Raw genomic sequence first — 18,271 nt, 5'->3', positions numbered from 1 at the left:
TCAAGGAAGAAATCCATCTGTCCCAATCTAAAAGCACAAGAAAAGGGCCTCATCTACTGTTTCAATAAGGAAGCAAGGGGGTGGATTGAAATCTGACTGACAGGTGAAATATAAGCAAGGTCTCCTGAGAGTCCACCAAGGCAAATTAAGGCTACCATAGCTGACCAGCTTAAAGTGATTTCTTCTACCAGCAAGATCAGCAGATTTATGAGTTCATAGCCACAGGAAGAGCCCAAAATGTCATACCGAAAAATGTGCTTCAAAACTCACTAATAAACTCCAGTATGTTTTTATTAATACTTTTAGAATTTACTCACAACTTTACCAGTTGATGCTAGATGATGAATCCAGTGAACTATCATTTCCTGATGCCTACTAAGGGAAGCCTTTGATGGGAGGCTTTAAGTATTCACAAATGCAAAATCATGGTTAAGACAGGTCAGTGTACCAGCTTACAAGTATTGGACTAGCTGATATTACTTTATGTATGCTAGACAGATAATCCGTTTTCTGACCTCTTAAAACTCATCTCCTTGGTTGCTACCACTGGAGTTTTGTACAGACTGAGGATTATTCTGGTTTGGAGCTCCTATAAAAACAAAGAAATATCCTGTGAAGAACGGATATCAATATTTAACTAAGAATAGTGGCAATATGTTTCTGTTGGCCTCTGAGGGGTGGGAGGGTAGATTTTTCCACAGGAAGTTCTACTTTTGCCACTGCTTCTATAAAACATACCTTGAAACTGTTTATAAATCTAGATCTGTATCACTGGATATTTTAGACAGAAAACATATAGCTAATGTAACACTTACCAGGTACTTACTATATGCCAGCCACTGATAAAATAGTTTCTACATGGGTCATGTGGTGATGAGAAATTTCTACTACTGACAACTCTGGTCTTCTGAGGACAGTGGACCACCCTTACTATTAACGAGTGCCCAGGTCTTGTACACCAGCACGCCTAACTTCATACAATGGAGAGAAGATGAAGTGGCTTAGGGTTTTCATGTAAAATTGCAAGCCTTCTTGATATAATTCTTTGAATTTTAAACTAGTACCTTAAAATTTGGAAAAAGTTTGGAAGAATTCTATGCTCCAGTTAAGCAACGTTTCAAGGTGCATTATTCACCCTGGATCTTGGTATAATGGAAGATTAAACACATATATTACATGGGAGGCGAGCAAGTGTATTACTGTGTACTTTTCCAAAGAAGGCGTCCCACACCGCAAAATCCTCCCAAGTACAAAGAAACTAAGCAATAACAATTCTGATGGAACTATCTTTACTCTGTGTGCAAATATCTTCCTCTTGCTGGAACCATAATTCATTTATCCCAAAAGACTATGGTGTGAAGATTAAACCTGAAAAAGATCAAGGTCAGTAGACGATGTATTTAGATGTATTTAGCCGCAGGCAGCAAATAATTGACAATATTATGAAGGACCTGCACCATGCCAGGCCTTGTGGGGAGCATGTAACCTGCATTAGCCCATCTAACCCCCAAAACAATTCAGTGACAGGAACACAGCTAGGCAGTGACAAAGACCCACAGGAGACCCACAGGAGACCACCCAGCGGTACATCATTGCTCAGTCATGTCTGACTCTTTGCGATCCCATGGACTGTAGCCCACCAGGCACCTCTGTCCATGGAGATTCTGCAGGCAAGAATACTGGAGTGAGTTGCCATGTCTTCCTCCAGGGGAATCTTCCCAACCCAGGGATCGAATCCAGGTCTCCTGTTTGGCAGGCGGATTCTTTACCATCTGAGCCACCAGGGAAGCCCATGAATACTGGAGTGGGTAGCTGATCCCTTTCTCCAGGGGATCTTTTCCACCCAGGAATCGAACCAGGGTCTCCTGCCTTGCAGGCAGATTCTGGCCACCCAGCCAGTAAGTGGCGGATTCTCAGATGTGGACCAGGCTGTTTGATTCCAAAGCGTGTACATGAGAGTGCCAAATGGAAGTGTTGATTTTCTATGATAAACTGGCTTCTTCCCGCATGTTCCCACTTGTTGCATTGCTGGTTGCTCAACCCTAACACTGGAAGTTATCTTTTGATTCTTCCTTCTTCCTCACTCCACCATCCATTCCATTAGCAATGTTATCAGTTCCACTCCCCAAGCAGATCTAGACTCTACCCACTTATCCCCATTACCCCTTCTCTTCCTCTTCTGCCCAGATTACAAGAGCCTCCTGTTTTTCTCTCCCTGCTGTAGTCACTCTTATGACGGAGGCTTTCATTTTTTCTTTTTTCTGGCTTGAGGAAGAAGGCAGAAACTACCTTCTTTCTAAGCTCTTTCTAGTTTTAAGACCTCTTCACCCTTTTCCAAAAAATACTTATGAAGTACCTACTGTGTGCAAGCACTGAAATAAAGAATGTCTTGGACGATCTAAGTACAAGGAAGCGGATGATTTAAGTGACAAAAAAAGACAAAGTATTACAGCAGAATACTTCACTAAATGGAATTAAGTTCATAAAGTGGCACAGATTCATAAAAAATTAATTTCATCTCATATTGGCTATGCATTATGGTGGCTTTAGAAGTCTGGCAATCACTTTATACATAGCTTATTAAAAAGCAGAGACATTACTTTGCAAACAAAGGTCTATCAGGTAAAAGCTATGGTTTATTCACTAGTCATTTACACATGTGAGTCGAACCATAAAGAAGGCTGAACACAAAGATTTGATCCTTTTGAACTGTGGTGCCAGAGAAGAGTCTTAAGAGTCCCTTGGACAGCAGGGAGATCAAACCAGTCAATCCTAAAGAAAACAACCCTCAATATTCATTGGAAAGATGGATGCTGAAGCTACAATACTTTGGCCACCTGATGCAAAGAGCTGACTGGTTGGAAAAGACCCTGATGCTGGGAAAGACTGAGGGCAAAAGAAGAACATGGTAAGAGAGGATGAGGTGACTGGATGGATTAATCACTGATTAATCAGTGATCTGATTAAATGGACATGAGTTTGAGCAAACTCTGGGAGACAGTGAAGGACAGGGAAGCTTGGCATGCTGCAGTCTGTGGGGTCACAGAGGCAGACATGACTTAGTGACTAAAGAACAAATCACTTATGTATGGATCCTAAAATATGGTACAAATGAAACTATGAAGTAGGAAGAGACTCACAGACATACCGAACAGACTTAGGGCTTCCAAGGAAACCGCAAGGTTTACAAGCTAGGGGAAGGAGTAGGAGTCTGGGGTTAGTAGATGCAAACTTTTACACATAGAATTGAGAAACAACAATGGTGCACAGAGGAACTACATTTAATATTCAGGAATAAACCTCAATGGAAAAGAAAATAAAAAAGAATGTATATCGATATAACTAAGTCATTTTGCTGGACAGCAGAAACTACACAACACTGTAAATTAACTGTACTTCAATAAAAAATTAATAAAATATCTCCATCACATTGCACAACACTGTGAAAGTATGTAATGCCACCTGTACACCAAAAAATGGCTAACATTTGAATTTTATGTTATGTGTATGCTTTAACAATAAAATAAAACAAAAACAAACAAAAACTCCAAGAAGTTAGAGCTTGGTCCCCTTTGTACTGTGTCCACACATTAGAGAAACTCAATCAATATTTGTTGAATGAAAGTAGAAAAAATGGGTCCAGGGGCAGGATCTGTGTATCTTTTTAAGTTTCTACCTCTGTCACTCTTAATAAAGGCAGTGAGAAGATAAACTAAATAAGACTTAGTAGAAACATGTGTTGATGGTAGTATTATTTATAACATCAGTCTGGTTCCTATCCTTGCATGTTAATTCAGAAAATCAAGGAAGAAATCCATCTGTCCCAAACTAAAAGCACAAGAAAAGGGCCTCATCTACTGTTTCAATAAGGAAGCAAGGGGGTGGACTGAAATCTAACTGATGGGTGAAATATAAGCAGGGTCTTCTTAAGAGTCCACCAAGGCAATGCTGCCATGGCTGACCAGCTTAAAGTGATTTCTTCTACCAGCAAGATCAGCAGATTTATGAACTCTAGTTCATATCCATAGGCAGAGGCCAAAATGTCACACTGAAAAATGTGCTTCACCTCACTAATAAACTCCAATATGTTTTTATTAACAGTTCTAGAATTTACTGACAATTTGCTAGACTGAGAAAGATGATGAATCTAGTGAACTATCACTCCCTGATGCCTACTAAGGGAAGCCTTTGATGGGAGGCTTTAAGTATTTACAAATGAACAAATCATAGTTAAGACAGTCAGTGTAGCAGCTTACATGTACTGGACTGGCTGATAGTACGTTATGTATGCTAGACAGATAATCTGTTTTCTGACCTTTTTAACTCACCTCCTTGGTTGTTACCATTGGACTTCTCTTCAGACTGAGGATTATTCTGGTTTGGAGCGCCTGTAAAAACAAAGAAATATTCTGTAAAGAAAGGACATCAATATTTAACTAAGGATACTGGCAATATGTTTCTTTTGGGCTCTGAGGGGTGGGAGGGTAGATTATTCCACAGGAAGTTCTACTTTTGCCACTGCTTCTATGAAATATGTCTTGAAACTGTTTATAAATCTAGATCTGTATCACTGGATATTTTAAGACAGAAAACATATAGCTAATGTAACACTTACCTAGTACTTTCTATGTGCCAGCCACTGAAAAAATAGTCTGTACAAGGGCCATGTGGTGATGAGAAATTTCTACTACTGACAACTCTGGTCTTCAGAGGACAGTGGACCACCATTTCTATTAACGAGTGCCCAGGTCTTGTATACCACCACGCCTAACTTCATATATTGTAGAAAAGATGAAGTAGCTTAGGGTTTTCCCATCAAACTGGAAGCGTTCTTGATATAATCCCCTGAATTTTTAACTAGTACCTTAAAATTTGAAGAGAGTTTGGAATAATTCTATGCTCCAGTTAAGCAACTTTTCAGGATCACCCTGGATCTTTATATAATGGAAGATTAAACACATATACTACATGGGAGGCGAGCGAGTGCATTATTGTGTAGTTTTCACAAGAAGGTCTCCCCCCCCCAAAAAACCTCCCAAGTACAAAGAAAGTAAACAATAACATTTCTGACGGAGCTATCTTTACTCTGAGTACAAATTTCTTCCTCTTGCTAGAACCGTAATCCATTTATCCCAAAACTATGGTGTGAAGATGAAACCTGAAAAAGATCAACGTCAGTAGATGATGTATTTAGATGTATTTAGCAGCAGGTAGCAAATAATTGACAATATTATGAAGGGCTTAAATATGCCAGGGCTTGTGGGGAGCATGTAACCTGCATTAGCCCATCTAACCCCCAAAACAATTCAGTGACAGGAACACAGCTAGGCAGTGACAAAGACCCACAGGAGACCCACAGGAGACCACCCAGCGGTACATCATTGCTCAGTCATGTCTGACTCTTTGCGATCCCATGGACTGTAGCCCACCAGGCACCTCTGTCCATGGAGATTCTGCAGGCAAGAATACTGGAGTGAGTTGCCATGTCCTCCTCCAGGGGATCTCCCCAACCCAGGGATCGAATCCAGGTCTCCTGCACTGCAGGTGGACTCTTTACCATCTGAGCCACCAGGGAAGCCCATGAATACTGGAGTGGGCAGCCAATCCCTTTCTCCAGGGGATCTTTCCCACCCAGGAATCAAATCAGGGTCTCCTGCCTTGCAGGCAGATTCTGGCCACCCAGCCAGTAAGTGGCGGATTCTCAGATGTGGACCAGGCTGTTTGATTCCAAAGCATGTACATGAGAGTGCCAAATGGAAGTGTTGATTTTCTATGATAAACCTGCTTCTTCCCACATGTTCCCACTTGTTGCATTGCTGGTTCATTAGAAAGACGGATGCTGAAGCTACTATACTTTGGCCACCTGATGCAAAGAGGTGACTCATTGGAAAAGACCCTGATACTAGGAAAGACTGAAGGCAAAAGAAGAAAGGGGCAACAGAAGATGACGGGACTTGATGGATTAATCACTGATTAATCAGTGATCTGATTAAATGGACGTGAGTTTGAGCAAACTCCGGGAGACAGTGAAGGACAGGGAAGCTTGGCATGCTGTAATCCACGCGGTCACAGAATCAGACACAACTTAGTAACTAAACAACAACAAATCACTTATATGTGGAATTTAAAATATGGCACAAATGAACCGATCTTTGAAGTAGAAACAGACTCACAGATATACAGAACAGACTTAGGGTTTCCAAGGAAACCCCAAGCTTTCCAAGGGGAGGGAGAGACTAGGAGTCTGGGGTTAGTAGATACAAACTGTTACACATAGAATTGAGAAACAGCAAAGGTGCACAGGGAACTACATTTAATATTCTGAAATACACCACAATGGAAAAGAAAATAAAGAAGAATGTATACATGTATATAACTAAGTCATTTTGCTGGACAGCAGAACTTACAGAACATTGTAATATATAACTGTAGTTCAGTAAAAAGTTAATAAAAAATCTCCACGACATTGCACAACATTGCGAATGTATTTAATGCCACCTGTACACCTAAAAATGGCTAACATTGTGAATTTTAAGTTATGTGTACGTTTGAACAACAAAATAACACAAAAAACAAACAAAAACACCAAGACGTCAGAGCTTGGTCCCTTTCGTACTGTGTCCACACATTAGAGACACTCAATCAATATTTGTTGAAGAAAAGTACAAAAGATGGGTCCAGGGATAGGATTTGTGTACCTTTTTAAGTTTTTACCTCTGTCACTCTTAATAAAGGCAGTGAAAAGATAAACTAAATATTAGTTAGAAGAAACATGCATTGATAGTACTATTACTTATAACATTTAGTCTGGTTCCTATCCTTGCATGTTAATTCAGAAAATCAAGGAAGAAATCCATCTGTCCCAAACTAAAAGCACAAGAAAAAAGTCTCATCTACTGTTTCAAGAAGGAAGCAAAGTGGTGGGTTGAAATCTATCTGATGGGTGAAATATAAGCAGGGTCTCCTTAGAGTCCACCAAGGCAAATTAAGGCTGTCATGGCTGACCAGCTTAAAGTGATTTCTTCCACCAGCAAGATCAGCGGATTTATGAATTCTAGTTCATATTCATAGGCAGAGCATAAAAGGTCATACCTAAAAAGGTGATTTAAAATTCAGTAATAAACTCCAGAATGTTTTTATCAATAGTTTTAGAATTTACTCACAACTTTGCTAGACTGAGAAAGATGGTGAATCCAGTGAACTAGCATTTCCTGATGCCTACGAAGAGAAGCCTTTGATGGTAGGCTTTAAGTACTCACAAATGCACAAATCATGGCTAATACAGGTCAGTGTACCAGCTTATGTGTACTTGACTGGCTGATATAACTTTATGTATGCTAGACAGATAATCCATTTTCTGACCTTCTAAAACTCACCTCTTTGCTTATCCTTGGAGTTTTCTGGAGATTTAGGATCATTCTGGTTTGGAGCTCCTATAAAAACAAAGAAATATTCTGTGAAGAAAGGACATCAATATTTTAACTAAGGATACTGGTAATATGTTTCTTTCGGCTTCTAGGGGTGGGAGGGTAGATTTTTCCACAGGAAGTTCTACTTTTGCCACTGCTTCTATGAAACATGCTTTGAAACTATTCATAAATCTAGATCTCTTTACTGGATTATTTAAGACAGAAAACATATAGCTAATGTAACACTTACCAGGTACTTACTATGTGCCAGCCACTGATAAAATAGTTTGTATATGGGCCATGTGGTTATGAGGAATTTCTACCACTGTCAGCTCTGCTATTCTGAGGACAGTGGACCACCCTTACTATTAACAAGTGCCCAGGTCTTGTACACCAGCACGCCTAACTTCATACAATGGGAGAGAAGATGAAGTGGCTTAGGGTTTTCACGTAAAATTGCAAGCCTTCTTGATATAATTATTTGAATTTTTAATTAGTACCTTAAAATTTGGAAAGAGTTTGGAAGAATTCTATGCTCCAGTTAAGCAACTTTTCAGGGTGCATTATTCACCCTGGATCTTTATATGATGGAAGAATAAAAACATATATTACATGGGAGGTGAGCAAGTATATTATTGTGTACTTTGTGAAAAGAAGGCCTCCCCCCAAAAAGAACCTTTTAAGTACGAAGAAAGTAAGCAATAACAATTCCGATGGAGTGATCTTTACTGTGTGAGAAAATTTCTTTCTCATGCTGGAACCATAGTACCTTAATCCTAGAAGGCTACGGTGTGATTAAACCTGGAAAAGCTCAACGTCAGTCAACTATGTATTTAGATGTATTTAGCAGCAGGTACCAAATAACTGCCAATATTATGAAGGGCTTAAACATGCTAGGCTTTGTTGGGGAGCATGTAACCTGCATCTACACATCTAACATCCCAAGATATCTGCGACAAGAACACAGCTAAGCAGTGACAGAAGACCCACGGGAGACTGACAGGAGACCCACAGGAGACTACCCAGCTGTGCATAGATGCTCAGATATGTCTGACTCTTTTGGATCCCATGGACTGTAGCCCACCAGGCACCTCTGTCCATGGAGATTCTCCAGGCAAGAATACTGGAGTGAGTTGCCATGTCCTCCTCCAGGGGATCTCCCCAACCCAGGGATCGAATCCAGGTCTCCTGCACTGCAGGTAGATTCTTTACCATCTGAGCCACCAGGGAAGCCCATGAATACTGGAGTGGGCAGCCAATCCCTTTCTCCAGGGGATCTTTCCCACCCAGGAATCAAATCAGGGTCTCCTGCCTTGCAGGCAGATTCTGGCCACCCAGCCAGTAAGTGGCGGATTCTCAGATGTGGACCAGGCTGTTTGATTCCAAAGCATGTACATGAGAGTGCCAAATGGAAGTGCTGATTTTCTACAATGAACCTGCTTCTTCCCGAATGTTCCCAGCTATTGCTTTGCCGGTTGCTCAACCCTAAGTCCCGGAACTTATCTTTTGATTCTTCCTCCTTCCTCACTCCACCATCCAATCCATTAGCAATGATTTCAGTTCCACTCCCCAAGTAGATCTAGACTCTACCCACTTATCCCCATTACCCCTTCTCTTCCTCTTTTGCCCAGATTACAAGAGCCTCCTGTTTTTCTCTCCCTGATGTTGTCACTCTTATGACGGATGCTTTCCTTTTTTCTGGCTTGAGGAAGAAGGCAGAAATTGCCTTAAATAAAGCACTGAAATAAAGAATGTCTTGGACGTTCTAAGTACAAGGAGGCGGGTACTTTACATGACAAAAGAAGACCAAGTATTACAGCGGAATACTTCACTAAATGGAGTTAAGTTTATAAAGTGGCACAGATTCATTAAAGATTAATTTCATTTCCTAATTGGCTACCCATTATGATGGCTTTGGAAGTCTGGCAATCACTATATAAATAGCATATTAAAAAGCAGAGATTTACTTTGCAAACAAAGGTTCATCTAGTCAAAGCCATGGTTTTCCTGTAGTCATATACAGATGTCAGTGGGACCATAAAGAAAACAAAAGAATTGATGCTTTTGAGTGTGATGCTGGAGAAGATTCTTAAGAGTCCCTTGGACACCAAGGAGATCAAGCCAGTCAATCCTACAGAAAACAACCCTTAATATTCATTGGAAAGACATGCTGAAGCTGCAATAGTTTGGTCACCTGCAGCAAAGAGCTGCCTCACTGGAAAAGACCCTGATGCTGGGAAAGACTGAGGGAAAAGAAGAAGGGGGCAACAGAGGAAGAGTTGACTGGATGGATTAATCACTGATTAATCAGTGATCTGATTAAATGGACATGAATTTCAGCGAACTCCAGAAGACAGTGAAGGACAGGGAAGCTTGGCATGCTGCATCCGTGGGGTCACAGTGGCGGACATAACTTACTGATTAAACAAGAACAAATCACTTATATGTCAATCCTAAAATACGGTACAAATGAACCTATGTATGAAGTAAGAAGAGACTCACAGACATACAGAACAGACTTAGGGTTTCCAAGGAAACCTCAAGATTTCTAAGGGGAGGGAAGGACTAGGACTCTGGGGTGAGTAGATGTAAACCATTACATATAGAACTGAGAAATAACAATGGTGCACAGGGAACTACATTTAATAATCAGGAATAAACCACAACGGAAAAGAAAATAAAAAAGAATGCATACATGTATATAACTAAGTCATTTTGCTGGACAGCAGAAATTAACACAACATTGTAAATTAACTGTACTTCAATAAAAAATAAAAATATCCATGATATTGCACAACACTGTGAAAGTATGTAATGTCACCTGTACACCTAAAAATGATTAAAATTGTGAATTTTATGTTATGTGTATGTTTAAACAACAAAATAAAACTAAAAACAAACAAAACCTCCAAGAAGTTAGACCTCGGTCCCTTTTGTATTGTGTCCACACATTAGAGACACTCTATTAATATTTGTTGAATAAAAGTAGAAAAAATGGGACCAGGGACAGGATCTGTGTACCTTTTTAAATTTCTACCTCTGTCACTCTTAAAAAAGGTGGTGAGAAATAAACTAAACATGACTTAGTAGAAACATGTGTTGATGGTACAATTATTTATAACATCAGTCTGATTCCTATCCTTGCATGTTAATTCAGAAAATCAAGGAAGAAATCCATCTGTCCCAAACTAAAAGCACAAGAAAAGGGCCTCATCTACTGTTTCAATAAGGAAGCAACGGGGTAGACTGAAATCTAATGGTTGGGTGAAATATAAGCAGGGTCTTCTTAGAGTCCATCAAGGCAAGTTAAGGCTGCCATGGCTGAGCAGCTTAAAGTGACTTCTTCTACCAGCAAGATCAGCAGATTTATGAATTCTAGTTCATATCCACAGGCCCAAAATGTCACACCTAAAAATGTGCTTCACCTCACTAATAAACTCCAATATGTTTTTATTAATACTTTTAGAATTTACTCACAACTTTGCTAGACTGAGAAAGATGATGAGTCTAGTGAAGTATCATTTCCTGATGCCTACTAAGGGAAGCCTTTGATGGGAGGCTTTACGTATTTACAAATGAACAAATCATAGTTAAGACAGTCAGTGTACCAGCTTATATGTACTGGACTAGCTGATATTACTTTACATATGCTAGACAGATAATCCATTTTCTGACCTTTTTAAACTCACCTCCTTGGTTGTTACCACTGGAGTTTTGTACAGGCTGAGGATTATTCTGGCCTGGAGCTCCTATAAAAACAAAGAAATATTCTGTGAAGAAAGGACATCAATATTTAACTAAGGATACTGGCAATATGTTTCTTTTGGGCTCTGAGGGGTGGGAGGGTAGATTATTCCACAGGAAGTTCTACTTTTGCCACTGCTTCTGTAAAACATGCCTTGAAACTGTTCATAAATCTAGATCTGTATCACTGGATACTTTAAGACAGAAAACATATAGCTAATGTAACAATTACCAGGTACTTACTATGTTCCTGCCACTGATAAAATAGTTTGTACCTGGGTCATGTGGTGATGAGAAATTTCTACTACTGACAACTCTGGTCTTCAGAGGACAGTGGACCACCTTTACTATTAATGAGTGCCCAGGTCTTGTATACCACCACGCCTAACTTCATATATTGTAGAAAAGATGAAGTAGCTTAGGGTTTTCCCATCAAACTGGAAGCCTTCTTGACATAATTCCTTGAATTTTTAACTAGTACCTTAAAATTTGGGAAGAGTTTGGAATAATTCTATACTCCAGTTAAGCAACTTTTTAGGGTGCATTATTCACCCTGAACCTTTATATAATGGAAGATTAAACACATATACTACATGGGAAGCGAGCAAGTGTATTATTGTGTAGTTTTCACAAAAAGGCCTCCCCCACCCCAAAAACCTCCAAAGTACAAGAAAAATAAGCAATAACAATTCTGACGGAGCTATCTTTACTCTGAGTACAAATTTCTTCCTCTTGCTAGAACCATAATTCATTTATCCCAAAGCTATGGTGTGAAGATTAAACCTGAAAAAGATCAAGGTCAGTAGATTTGTATTTAGATGTATTTAGCAGAAGGTACCAAATAACTGCCAATACTATGAAGGGCTTAAATATGCCAGGCCTTGTGGGGAGCATGTAACCTGCATTAGCCCATCTAACCCCCAAAACAATTCAGTGACAGGAACACAGCTAGGCAGTGACAAAGACACACAGACCACCCAGCTGTGCATCGTTGCTCAGTCATGTCTGACTCTTTGCGATCCCATGGACTGTAGCCCACCAGGCACCTCTGTCCATGGAGATTCTCCAGGCAAGAATACTGGAGTGAGTTGCCATGTCCTTCTCCAGGGGATCTCCCCAACCCAGGGATCGAATCCAGGTCTCCTGCACTGCAGGTAGATTCTTTACCATCTGAGCCACCAGGGAAGCCCATGAATACTGGAGTGGGCAGCCAATCCCTTTCTCCAGGGGATCCTTCCCACCCAGGAATCGAATCAGGGTCTCCTGCCTTGCAGGCAGATTCTGGCCACCCAGCCAGTAAGTGGCGGATTCTCAGATGTGGACCAGGCTGTTTGATTCCAAAGCATGTACATGAGCGTGCGAAATGGAAGTGCTGATTTTCTACAATGAACCTGCTTCTGCCCTCATGTTCCCAGTTGTTGCATTGCTGGTTGCTCAACCCTAACACTGGAAGTTATCTTTTGATTCTTCCTTCTTCCTCACTCCACCATCCAATCCATTAGCAATGATTTCAGTTCCACTCCCCAAGTAGATCTAGACTCTACCCACTTATCCCCATTACCCCTTCTCTTCCTCTTTTGCCCAGATTACAAGAGCCTCCTGTTTTTCTCTCCCTGATGTCGTCACTCTTATGACAGATGCTTTCATTTTTTTCTTCTGGTTTGAGGAAGAAGGCAGAAACTGCCTTCTTTCTAAGCTCTTCCTAGCTTTAAGACCTCTTCACCCTTTTTCAAAAAATACTTATGAAATACCTACTGTGTGCAAGCACTGAAATAAAGAATGTCTTGGACGATCTAAGTACAAGGAGTCGGATGCTTTAACAGACAAAAAAAGACAAAGTATTACAACAAAATACTTCACTAAATGGAATTAAGTTTAGTTCATAAAGAGGCACAGATTCATTAAAAATTTATTTCATGTCCTAATTGGCTACGCATTATGGTGGCTTTAGAAGTCTGGCAATCACTTTATACATAGCTTATTAAAAAGCAGAGACATTACTTTGCAAACAAAGGTCTATCAGGTAAAAGCTATGGTTTATTCACTAGTCATTTATACATGTGAGTCGAACCATAAAGAAGGCTGAACACAAAGATTTGATCCTTTTGAACTGTGGTGCCAGAGAAGATTCTTAAGAGTCCCTTGGACAGCACGGAAATCAAACCAGTCAATCCTAAAGAAAACAACCCTCAATATTCATTGGAAGGATGTATGCTGAAGCTACAATACTTTGGCCACATGATGCAAAGAGCTGACTCGTTGAAAAAGACCCTGATGCTGGGAAAGACTGAGGGCAAAAGAAGGGGCAACAGAGGATGTGGTGACTGGATGGATTAATCACTGACTAATCAATGATCTGATTAAATGGACATGAATTTCAGCAAACTCCAGGAGACAGTGAAGGACAGGGAAGCTAGGCATGCTGCAGTCCGTGGGGTAACAGAGTCAGACATGAATTAGTGACTAACCAACAACAAATCACTTATATGTGGAATCTAAAATGTGGAACAAATGAACCTATCTATGAAGTAGAAACAGACTCACAGATATACAGAACAGACTTACGGTCTCCAAGGGGGAGCAAAAGTCAGGGAGGGAGGGACCAGGAGTCTGGGGTTAGTAGATGCAAACTATTACATATAGAACTGAGAAATAACAACGGTGCACAGGGAGCTACATTTAATATTCAGGAATAAACCACAATGGAAAAGAAAATAAAAAAGAATGTATACATGTATATAACTAAGTCACTTTGCTGGACAGCAGAAATTAATACAATATTGTAAATTAACTATACTTCAATAAAAAATTAATAAAAAAATCCATGATATTGCACAACACTGTGAAAGTATGTAATGTCACCTGTACACCTAAAAATGACTAACACTGTGAATTTATATTATGTGAATGTTTCAACAATAAAATAAAACTAAAAACAAACAACTCCAAGAACTTAGAGCTTGGTCCCTTTTGTACTGTGTCCACACATCAGAGATACTCAATTAATAATTGTTGAATAAAAGTAGAAAAAATGGGACCAGGGACAGGATCTGTGTACCTTTTTAAATTTCTACCTCTGCCACTCTTAAAGAAGGCAGTGAGAAGATAAACTAAATATTCGTTAGAAGAAACATGTGTTGATGGTAGTATTATTTATAATATCAGTCTGGTTCCTATCCTTGCATGTTAATTCAGAAAATCAAGGAAGAAATCCATCTGTCCCAAACTAAAAGCACAAGAAAAGGGCCTCATCTACTGCTTTAACATGGAAGCAACGGGGTGGACTGAAATCTAACGGATGGATGAAATATAAGCAGGGTCTCCTTAGAGTCCACCAAGGCAAGTTAAGGCTGCCGTGGCTGAGCAGCTTAAAGTGATTTCTTCTACCAGCAAGATCAGCAGATTTATGAATTCTAGTTCATATCCACAGGCCCAAAATGTCACACCTAAAAATGTCCTTCACCTCACTAATAAACTCCAGTATGTTTTTATTAATACTTTTAGAATTTACCCACAACTTTGCTAGACTGAGAAAGATGATGAATCTAGTGAACTATCATTTCCTGATGCCTACTAAGGGAAGCCTTTGATGGGAGGCTTTACGTATTTACAAATGAACAAATCATAGTTAAGACAGTCAGTGTAGCAGCTTACATGTACTGGACTGGCTGATAGTACGTTATATATGCTAGACAGATAATCTGTTTTCTGACCTTTTTAACTCACCTCCTTGGTTGTTACCATTGGACTTCTCTTCAGACTGAGGATTATTCTGGTTTGGAGCGCCTGTAAAAACAAAGAAATATTCTGTGAAGAAAGGACATCAATATTTAACTAAGGATACTGGCAATATGTTTCTTTTGGGCTCTGAGGGGTGGGAGGGTAGATTATTCCACAGGAAGTTCTACTTTTGCCACTGCTTCTATGAAACATGCCTTGAAACTGTTCATAAATCTAGATCTGTATCACTGGATATTTTAACAGAAACATATAGCTAATGTTACACTTACCAGATACTTACTATGTTCCTGCCACTGATAAACAGTTTGTACATGGGACATGTGGTGATGAGAAATTTCTACTACTGACAACTCTGCTCCTCAGAGGACAGTGGACCACCATTTCTATTAACGAGTGCCCAGGTCTTGTATACCACCACGCCTAACTTCATATATTGTAGAAAAGATGAAGTAGCTTAGGGTTTTCCCATCAAACTGGAAGCCTTCTTGATATAATTATTTGAATTTTTAACTAGTACCTTAAAATTTGGAAAGAGTTTCGAATAATTCTATGTTCCAGTTAAGCAACTTTTCAGGGTGCATTATTCACCCTGGATCTTTATATAATGGAAGATTAAACACATATATTACATAGGAGGCGAGCAAGTGTATTATTGTGAATTTTTCCCAAAGGCCTTTCCCACCCCCAAAAATATCCCAAGTACAAAGAATGTAAACAATAACATTTCTGACAGAGCTATCTTTAATCTGAGTGCAAATTTCTTCCTCTTGCTAGAACCATAATTCATTTATCCCAAAGCTATGGTGTGAAGATTAAACCTGAAAAAGATCAAGGTCAGTAGACTTGTATTTAATGTATTTAGCAGAAGGTACCAAATAACTGCCAATACTATGAAGGGCTTAAATATGCCAGGCCTTGTGGGGAGCATGTAGCCTGCATTAGCCCATCTAAGCCCCAAAACAATTCAGTGACAGGAACACAGCTAGGCAGTGACAAAGACCCACAGACCACCCAGCTGTGCATCGTTGCTCAGTCATGTCTGACTCTTTGCGATCCCATGGACTGTAGCCCACCAGGCACCTCTGTCCATGGAGATTCTCCAGGTAAGAATACTGGAGTGAGTTGCCATGTCCTCCTCCAGGGGATCTCCCCAACCCAGGGATCGAATCCAGGTCTCCTGCACTGCAGGTGGACTCTTTACCATCTGAGCCACCAGGGAAGCCCATGAATACTGGAGTGGGCAGCCAATCCCTTTCTCCAGGGGATCTTTCCCACCCAGGAATCAAATCAGGGTCTCCTGCCTTGCAGGCAGATTTTGGCCACCTAGCCAGTAAGTGGCGGATTCTCAGATGTGGACCAGGCTGTTTGATTCCAAAGCATGTACATGAGCGTGCGAAATGGAAGTGCTGATTTTCTACAATGAACCTGCTTCTGCCCGCATGATCCCAGTTGTTGCATTGCTGGTTGCTCAACCCTAAGTACCGGAACTTATCTTTTGATTCTTCCTTCTTCCTCACTCCACCATCTAATCCATTAGCAATGATTTCAGTTCCACTCCCCAAGCAGATCTAGACTCTATCCACTTATCCCCATTACCCCATGTCTTCCTGTTGCCCAGAGTACAAGAGCGTCTTGTTTTTCTCTCCCTGCTGTTGTCACTTTTATGACGGAGGCTTTCCTTTTTTCTGGCTTAAGGAACTTTCTAAACTCTTTGTAGTTTTAAGACCTCTTCACCTTTTTAAAAAAGTACTTACGAAGTATCTACTGTGTACAAGCACTGAAATAAAGAATGTCTTGGATGATCGAAGTACAAAGAGGCGGGTGCTTTACATGACAAAAAAAGACCAAGTATTACAGCAGAATACTTCACTAAATGGAATTAAGTTCATGAAGTACCACACATTCATTAAAGATTAATTTCATCTCTTAACTGGCTACCCATTATGGTGGCTTTAGAAGTCTAGCAATCACTTTATACATAGCTCATCAAAAAGCACAGACATTACTTTGCAAACAAAGGTCCATCTAGTCAAAGCTAAGGTTTTTACACTAGTCATCTACGAATGTGAGTCGAACCATAAAGAAGACTTAACACAAAGAATTGATGCTTTAAATGTGTTGGAGAAGTTTCTTAAGAGTCCCTTAGACAGCAAGGAGATCAAGCTAGTAAATCCTAAAGAAAACAACCTCAATGTTCATTAGAAAGACGGATGCTGAAGCTACTATACTTTGGCCACCTGATGCAAAGAGGTGACTCACTGGAAAAGACCCTGATACTAGGAAAATATTGAAGGCAAAAGAAGAAGGGGGCAACAGAAGATGACGGGACTTGATGGATTAATCACTGATTAATCAGTGATCTGATTAAATGGACGTGAGTTTGAGCAAACTCCGGGAGACAGTGAAGGACAGGGAAGCTTGGCATGCTGCAATCCACGCGGTCACAGAATCAGACACAACTTAGTAACTAAACAACAACAAATCACTTATATGTGGAATTTAAAATATGGCACAAATGAACCAATCTTTGAAGTAGAAACAGACTCACAGACATACAGAACAGACTTAGGGTTTCCAAGGAAACCCCAAGCTTTCCAAGGGGAGGGAGAGACTAGGAGTCTGGGGTTAGTAGATGCAAACTGTTACACATAGAACTGAGAAACAGCAAAGGTGCACAGGGAACTACATTTAATATTCTGGAATACACCACAATGGAAAAGAAAATAAAGAAGAACGTATACATGTATATAACTAAGTCATTTTGCTGGACAGCAGAACTTACAGAACATTGTAATATATAACTGTAGTTCAGTAAAAAGTTAATAAAAAATCACGACATTGCACAACATTGCGAATGTATTTAATGCCACCTGTACACCTAAAAATGGCTAACATTGTGAATTTTAAGTTATGTGTACGTTTGAACAATAAAATAACACAAAAAACAAACAAAAACACCAAGACGTCAGAGCTTGGTCCCTTTCGTACTGTGTCCACACATTAGAGACACTCAATCAATATTTGTTGAAGAAAAGTACAAAAGATGGGTCCAGGGATAGGATTTGTGTACCTTTTTAAGTTTTTACCTCTGTCACTCTTAATAAAGGCAGTGAAAAGATAAACTAAATATTAGTTAGAAGAAACATGCATTGATAGTACTATTACTTATAACATTTAGTCTGGTTCCTATCCTTGCATGTTAATTCAGAAAATCAAGGAAGAAATCCATCTGTCCCAAACTAAAAGCACAAGAAAAAAGTCTCATCTACTGTTTCAAGAAGGAAGCAAAGTGGTGGGTTGAAATCTATCTGATGGGTGAAATATAAGCAGGGTCTCCTTAGAGTCCACCAAGGCAAATTAAGGCTGTCATGGCTGAC

At 39.9% G+C, this 18,271-nt stretch overlaps 1 protein-coding gene across 1 annotated transcript in view; it reads right to left on the bottom strand.

The window, feature by feature from the left end:
• Positions 1-18,271, bottom strand: part of TMEM123 (transmembrane protein 123) — a 98,231-nt gene that overhangs the window by 55,702 nt on the left and 24,258 nt on the right. Inside the window, exons 7-11 of the mRNA XM_043482154.1 lie at positions 14,880-14,939; positions 11,099-11,158; positions 7,377-7,433; positions 4,329-4,388; positions 530-589 (exon numbers count right to left, since the gene is read on the bottom strand). Of these exons, the coding sequence (XP_043338089.1) occupies positions 530-589; positions 4,329-4,388; positions 7,377-7,433; positions 11,099-11,158; positions 14,880-14,939 (297 nt within the window). The remainder of the gene's footprint in view (positions 1-529; positions 590-4,328; positions 4,389-7,376; positions 7,434-11,098; positions 11,159-14,879; positions 14,940-18,271) is intronic.

This window comes from Cervus canadensis, chromosome 11 (assembly GCF_019320065.1).
Source record: "Cervus canadensis isolate Bull #8, Minnesota chromosome 11, ASM1932006v1, whole genome shotgun sequence".
Taxonomy (NCBI): domain Eukaryota; kingdom Metazoa; phylum Chordata; class Mammalia; order Artiodactyla; family Cervidae; genus Cervus; species Cervus canadensis.
Note: the sequence above shows the minus strand (reverse complement) of the source record. Positions and strands in the feature narration are given on the sequence as shown.